The sequence below is a fragment of the Hyalella azteca genome, unplaced genomic scaffold (assembly GCF_000764305.2).
Source record: "Hyalella azteca isolate HAZT.00-mixed unplaced genomic scaffold, Hazt_2.0.2 contig7612, whole genome shotgun sequence".
Taxonomy (NCBI): Eukaryota; Metazoa; Arthropoda; class Malacostraca; order Amphipoda; family Hyalellidae; genus Hyalella; species Hyalella azteca.
The window spans coordinates 66,741-74,328 of NW_025937733.1; the positions used below are offsets into that span (position 1 = coordinate 66,741).

Here is a 7,588-nt window from a genome sequence, read left to right on the forward strand (position 1 = left end):
TTACCCTGTTTGCTGGTACCTATTATAGCTAGCATTGTGGAATCAAATGTTACTGCAACACTTAAAGGAATGAAATCACAATCTGACCAAAAAGGAAAACTTGTGTTTGTTTTTTGACCTAATCTCTGAAATCCTAAACTAAAGCATGAATAACAGTTCTTACAGTCTTAGGTTTGTTGCAACCTAAAAAATGTGATAATACTAAAAATGATGCATTGTATTTTGCAGGCACCTCTAATTTTTCTTACCTAAATTGTACCTAAAACAGTTGAGCAAGTTCTTATAATGCTTTCTTTTCTCTATGGGCTGAGCAATAATGCCAAGCTCAGTACCATGGCTGTTTTAGCTGGAGTGAGTTGTAGCTTGTACCTGCTGCTGAAAAAGGTTAGTAGCTATTTTTACATATATTTTTTCAGTATTAATTTTCCAAGAGAATTTTAATATTCTGATTTTGATATAAAATATCTATTTTTTGCATATCATTTTCTGTGTTCAATTGACAGGAGCTTTCAAACTGAAAGATTTGACAAAAGTACTCCACAAAGGAGGCAAAAACTCCCTTCCTCAATTATACCTATCCCTCTTTAATAATGTGTTCAGTAAAAACTAAGAAAAATAGCACATTTCGGCCTGCAATTTTCAAAAATCTCTTGTGAAATAATCCTTTTTATTGGTGATGGTTTGGAAATTCTAACAAAATATTCAATATTGACTACAGCAGTACAGCTCAGAATGATTGAACCCTGTGGTTCTGAGTAGAAGAGAACACATTTTTTAATAAAATATTTGCTTCTCTGCAGTTTAACAGTAGCTAAAAGTTTTTTGTCTGCTTGTTTCTTGACATGAAAGATGCCATAATAACCAACTTTTAAAGAATCTGGGGTTATACTAGAATGGCCAAGCTTATAATTTTTTCTGGAAGTACCCAGGTACTGTCAAAATGTTCATGAAACCTATTAGGAGAAAAAATTTAATATATTAAGAGCTAATTTTATTTCAACTAATATTTTTCCAGAAATAAACTTGGCTATCCTGACCTGACATAACATCAGATTCTTAAAAAGCTTGTTTTTGGGATCAAGAAACCAATATTTAATATTGGGCTAAAATCTCCAAAAGTCACAGGAAGAAACAACAATTTCACAAGTTTCCATTCATTTGGTGTCCTTGATGCAGCAAGGATAGTCTAGTATCATTCTTTTGCACTTTTTTCAAAAATTTCCAAACATATACTGTATAAACCATTGCCAAGCTTCACAAAGCCACAAAGCATCTTGTTATCTTGGTACTGTAGACAAAGGTTTGTTTGCTTACTAGAGAATTTCCTAAAATGTTTTCTAACATCTCAACAGTGGGACTCAGACTGGTGCTGTGTGACCATTGAAGTTCCAAAAGAGGCTGCTGGACGAGTGATTGGGCGCAAAGGAGCTAACATCAAAATAATAGAAGCAAAGTCACAGACAAGCATCCAGTTAAAACACACCAGTAAGTTTAACCTATAGCTTTAAGGTACAATTAATTAATTTAATGGCTAATTTGTGCTTCTTTAGTGTCTAAATAAATTTGACCTTCGGTATTTCTGACATCTGCTATATATCTTTTAATCAAAGGGCAATGCAGAAAATTGAATCGTAGATTTAATCTTCTGACATAAATTACGTAATCATGTTGGTGATGTACGGTAGTCAGTCAATGTCCACTGAGGCTAGGAGGTAGATAGAATAAAAAGTGAGCGTAGCTGCAAAGGCAGCCTCTTCCATGGGAAATGGCTGACTGGATTGTCTCAGCAGAGAAGAGACAAGGAGGTGCCATGAGAAAGAGAGGACAGGCAAAGTGTTGTTGGCTGGATTGGAGGAAATTATTCTTTTTAGCGCATTTTCTCATTTATGGAAAAAAAGGTGCTATTGTGCTCGTCATGTCCGTTTGTCTGTCTGTTTGTCTGTGAGTGACTTCATGTTTTCGTTGATGAGAAAATGTGCTCACAGTCACTCACTGCAGTGAGTACCTACTGAGTTAGGTATATTTTTCTACATCAACTGAAGTGTAGGGATTTTTTTTCCTGTTTTTTAATATATGCAATTAATTTTTAATTTCAACAGAGACAGCTGTGGGAAAATGTCAGTGCACAATTCGTGGCTCCCTGGATGCTGTCAGTTTTGCTCGCAGTCTTCTTGAACACACCATTGAGTCAGCATCTTGCAACTCAATTGTACAGAACATGATTGTGCCCAGTGCTGTTGTTGGAGGCATTCTTGGGACCAAAGGCCAGAATATAAAGGAACTGATACAGCACACCGGTGTTCACATTAAAGTTGAACCCAAATCTTCTGACCCTGCTCAGATTTGTAAGATGATCCTATTATACTTGGCACTTTGTCTCCAGTCTTACACTCGCAGTCATAGCAATTAGTGCTCAAGGTCTTTGGATCAACCTATTCTATTTATAATGGCATAGTTGAATAATAACTTTTAATATAGTTTTGTTGATATGGGATGAAGCCAGGAATAAATTGTTGAATTTTTTAAAGTTTAATTTTAATTTTCAGCTCGTGAAATATCCATCAGAGGAAGCAAGGAAGGAGTGGCAGCTTGTGTTAATGTCATCACTGATAAAGTGAAGCATCTTCTGCAGAGAGAACTAACTACCACCAAGAACAACCGATCAAAGTCAACAGTAAATTCAAGGATAATTTTGTTTATACATAAATTTTCCTCTTAAATGGAATTTTTACCCAACTTGAATCTCACTGTTGCTACCATTTCTATTTATATAGGTACTTCCTCTCTTCTAATCATATTTTATTTAGCAAAAACAAAAAATTCTAATGATTAGGTTGATACCGCAAAGTCTAAAATTATTTACTAAACCTACAACATCCTAATTTATGGTAAAAATCACTAGGTACTGTATTACAAAGCTGTATTTTTGCAGGCCAACAAATGTGTGCCCAGCTCAAGGCCTGATGCCTTGCAATACTCAGCTAGTGAAGTGAGAGTATGTGCCACTGCCTCGCCCATCACGCTCTACCTCCAGGTTGGTCGTGTAAATTAATAGTGGCTAACAAGTGACTTTATTTGCCAGTTTCTCCTTTTATTTCCTGATTAACTTCATGATTTCATCAATATCTTATCTAGGAAAAGGGTGGTTCCTATTATACTTACTGGTCTACTTATATATAAACCTCTACCGCCATACCTATGTCACTCTTCAGGAACATAACTTTCAACTTCAATTATACGTATAATATTGAGTGTAGCTGTAGCAACCTGAGGACGTTTGTACGCATCAGAGAATATTTTAAAGTTGTCGTACGTAGCCTCAACCATCAGTGCCAGTCATTTTGTGCTCTCTAGAACGTATCCTTTTTGGAAAGTAAGCTTATGACAATATTGCTCCGGTTACTCATGTCAGGCGGTCGAGCGTTAAGTGGAAATGAAATGAAAAACGTTGGTAATTTGCCACAATGTTAAATGTATAAAACAACCTGTGTACCTAGCTGCATCATGATACTTCTAAAGCTGCGGTTCACAAAACCTTGTTGATCTATTATAAGACATGGCATAACAAACATGAAGCCCTTGTCTAAAATAATGTCTGCATTGAGATTTATTCCTGAAGATAGGTGTACAAGATATTATACATACTTCCATTGCCCCATAAAAGGAATTATCACTTTAATGGCAGTTGACTGAAATTGAGAACATTTGTTCTAAAAAGATGACTTTATATAGTCCTGTGTCAGGGACCTCTACTAATGAAATAAATATTTTCTCCTTAAAAACAACTTATATACTCCTTGCCGACTGACTTTCTTTATTTTATTTTTTTTTTTGTGCCAGATTGGATACGTATATCTACGACGTTCATATGTAAAATTATTATTGATGCTTTCTCATTAGAATTTTGTGGCTTAATTAGTCAACTGTTAGTTCTTCAAGGTTGGAGTGCTACAATTTTGGTGCATCCTTACTTCACCAAGTCCAAGTTAAAATGCTTGCTGGAATTAAAGATATAATTTACTATCCTTCGCAATGTTGGTAGGAACCTATTTTCATTTATTTATTTGTTTTGACTACTACTGAAATAAGTGCTGCACTACTGAAGACACTACTGAAATAAGTGCTGCATGTTGATGGCTAAAGATAGCATGAAATTAGCTTATAAGTTCTTCCATCCATTGACAGTACGTCGACAGCATGAAATTAGCTTATAAGTTCTTCCATCCATTGACAGTACGTGGGCAACAAGTCAGCAGAGCTGGACGACATGATCGTGGCGATGTCTTCTTACTACAGCGACCCTGACACTCAGACCTCCATGGCTCTGACACGTGCATGCGTCGGGGACATGGTGGCTGTGCGCTGCTCTCAGGATTTGTGGTACAGAGCTCAAGTTTTGAGAGCTGGAGAACGTTATCTTGATAAAGTGGCATCTCTAGTTCCTGCATTTAATTTAACTGAAAGTAAATATTACAAAGTCGAAGCAGAAATTTCTGCCTCTTCCCAAAACAAGGTACATTGCGAGAATTCGTGTGAAAATTTGCATGAAAATCAACTCGTATCACATGTTCCCTTAAATCATCATAACGATCACAATGGAGCTGATGCAGTGTCAGAAGAGATAAGTGAGGAAAATCTGTTCGTGATGCCACCAGTCCATGTATCAACTTGTACTGCTAACTCCATCTCATCCAAAATAAGTTTTGAGAACAAAAAAGCGTTGACTAGAAGCACTGTACCCAGTCAACCTTCAAGCCAAATTCCTGCTGAAAACGGCAATCTACCTGACATTCCTGGACCAAATTCAGTGCACAAAGAAAATTCCTCTGGCAAGCCGTGCTTGTACCTCGTGTTTCTGGTTGATTACGGGGACTTTCTCTCTCGCTCCTTGAACGACATGTGTGAACTGAGAACCGATTTCTTACGCCTTAGCCACCAAGCCTTCAAAGTGCAGCTCGCCGACGTGGCCCCCATGTGAGATACACTCATAGCTTTCTAATGATCATAAGTTGCCTGGTTGAGCCTAAATTTATTATTTATTCCGCAGAATATGTTATCTCCTTTCTAATTAAATTAGAATATCTGTTATAGGTATCTATAAGATAAAAAAATTAATAATTTTAAATTGACAACCTTTTGAATAAAACTTCTTGTTTTTTTAAACACTTTACATGTGGCTAAGATAACTGCATGTAAGGTTTTAAAATATATATACCTGGTAAACTATCAAGGTTTAATCTTCTTGATTATCAAAGTTTTTATAATCCTATAACAAGTTTATCAAAAACTTATTTATCAAGTTTTAATCTTATTCTCGCTCTAATTTTACTTCTATTGCAGACCCAGCGAACGCGCCGCTGCAGAATTTGCACTCTCCCAGCTGTCACAAACTTCTTTTCCTGACGTAGTGACAGCCAAGGTCGTTGGCTACAGACACAAGAATGTCCAATCTTTATCCAACGGCCACGTCAATGGATCCGTTACCTCCAAGACCAACTCAGTTCTTCCTCACAAGGACCCATCCTTGAATGAAGGTTGCCGTGAGCAGCTACAATACACTCTAGAGCAGTTGAAACCTGTACTGACTAAGCATGGAGTTCCTGATGCTCAGAACTTGCTTCCTTGCGAGGTATTGGATTTTGTTGCAAACGACGGCTTGGATTATTTGCAACAAACCGAAAACGCGATTGTTTTGATGGAATCTGAATTGTACTACTTTGAGAAACTGCTGAATAACTACAAAATTCATTCAAAAAATCTGACAACAAATAATGGGAACGACGAAAATTGTGTTTCAGAAACCTCTCAAAATGAAATTGAAGAAGACAACAAAATCCTGAAAATTCTATGGAAGGACATTACAGAGGCTGGTAGTTCTGCTAACCGCTGGAACAACCTAGACCAATTTATCTGGTCTGATGTACGATCAATGCTACAAGAAGAGGCCATTTTATCAAACGATACAAAACTTACCGAAGCTGAAACCTTAAAACTGAAATCTGATATTTCTTCTCGCGAAAAATCTCTAAATGAGCTACGATGGCAGGACTTTCTTCTTAGGTCTGTCGAGCGACTCGCCTTTGGCATGACTAACGACAATGAACGATATGACGAACCCGTACCACTTGTTCGGCTTTGCTACAAGACTGGGCAGAAGGTGAGAGCATCCTGTGATCTGATGCCTTGAATTAAGCATTCTAGCAGGAAATCTTTAGTCGGAAGGTTCTTTCAAATTTTGTTTCACTTTGTTTGTTATCAATAATTTTGCTTTCTTAAGTTAACATAACTCCTTGAAGGATTTAGTGTATTGCGTGTTGAATGTTTCAGAATTGTACTGTTTTTTTTTTACCGTTTCAGAATTGTTTTGTAGATTTGAGTTTATGAAGATATTTTCAATGATTAGCAAATCAACGTCTAAATTCAATGGTCTAGGAATCGGCCTTTCGTGTGGATGACTTATCTCATGTACTGCTTATGTTCCGGTCTCTTATATCTAGATAGATTTTTGTTTTATAAGCCGATAATGCATTAAATCTAATGATGGTGCTTCAAATCTCAGGAGTTGGACGTGGCAAGCGCACTCTTGAGGAAAGGCAAACTTCGTGCCTGCTGAAGTTCGCGCCTGCTGCAGTTCGTGCCCGCAGCACCTTGTGCTGTAACTTCGTAATCTTATGATCTTCGAGTTTGCGAGAAATTGCTTCTCCTGTGAATTTATTCACTTTGTTTGTTATCAATAATTTTGCTTTCTTAAGTTAACATAACTCCTTGAAGGATTTAGTGCTACGATCTAAATTTATTTTGCGTACTTAACGTTTCGGAATTGTCTACTTCTCATTATGCATCCTTGTTTTGAACATCTGAGTTTATGAAAATATTTTACAATGATTTGAAAATCAACGTTTAACTTCGATTGATTTATCAAATTAGGAATCAGTCTCTCATGTTCATGTCTCATCTTGTGTACTGCTTATGTTCATGTCTCTTATATTTGGCTTAATTTTTATGTTTTATAAGCTGATAAGGTATTAAATCTAATGATGGTGCTTCATATCTCAGGAGTTGGACGTGGCAGACGCACTCTTGAGGAAAGGCAAGCTTCGTGCCTGCTGAAGTTCGCGCCTGCTGCAGTTCGTGCCCGCAGCACCTTCTGCCGTAACTTCGTAATCTTATGATCTTCGAGTTTGCTAGAATTTTTTTTTATTTTATTTTGCACGCGATCTAATTTATTGTAGGGCTAATGTGCAGTGCCTTCCAGCGTGCTCTTAATGGAACTCTACCTTCCTATTTATTTTTATTTTATTCATAAAACAGAAAAGGGGAATTTTCAGTTGATAAAAGAAGTAGGTAAATATTGTAATTTTGTTAGGAAGATTAGATCATACTATTTTTTGGAATTGTATTTAGTTTTAGTTGTTCATGTTAAATGGTTTAAGATTTCGAACCAGTTAATAACATTGAAGTTAGTGGAATGCTTGGGTAAATTAAGGTATTATTATGTTCGTTTATAGTCAACTGCCAGGGACAGCTATACATTTTATTTTACTATTAGTTCAAACAATTTATTTTTCACGATGTAGTTAGTGGAATG

General features: G+C 36.5%; 1 protein-coding gene across 2 annotated transcripts; it reads left to right on the top strand.

Annotated features, from left to right (window-relative positions):
• Positions 1 to 226: 226 nt before the first annotated feature.
• Positions 227 to 7,274, top strand: LOC108682994. Of its 2 annotated transcripts, none has more exons than XM_018172266.2 (8): positions 227 to 384; positions 1,353 to 1,485; positions 2,100 to 2,345; positions 2,547 to 2,674; positions 2,933 to 3,034; positions 4,235 to 4,974; positions 5,341 to 6,157; positions 7,057 to 7,274. In XM_018172266.2, exons 1-8 carry the CDS (start codon positions 286 to 288, stop codon positions 7,108 to 7,110), a joined length of 2,319 nt encoding a protein of 772 aa, XP_018027755.1. In that variant the 5' UTR covers positions 227 to 285; the 3' UTR covers positions 7,111 to 7,274. The 2 variants fall into 2 exon arrangements, with proteins under 2 accessions (XP_018027755.1, XP_047737263.1); XM_047881307.1 differs by lacking the exon at positions 7,057 to 7,274 and adding an exon at positions 6,560 to 6,707.
• Positions 7,275 to 7,588: the final 314 nt, after the last annotated feature.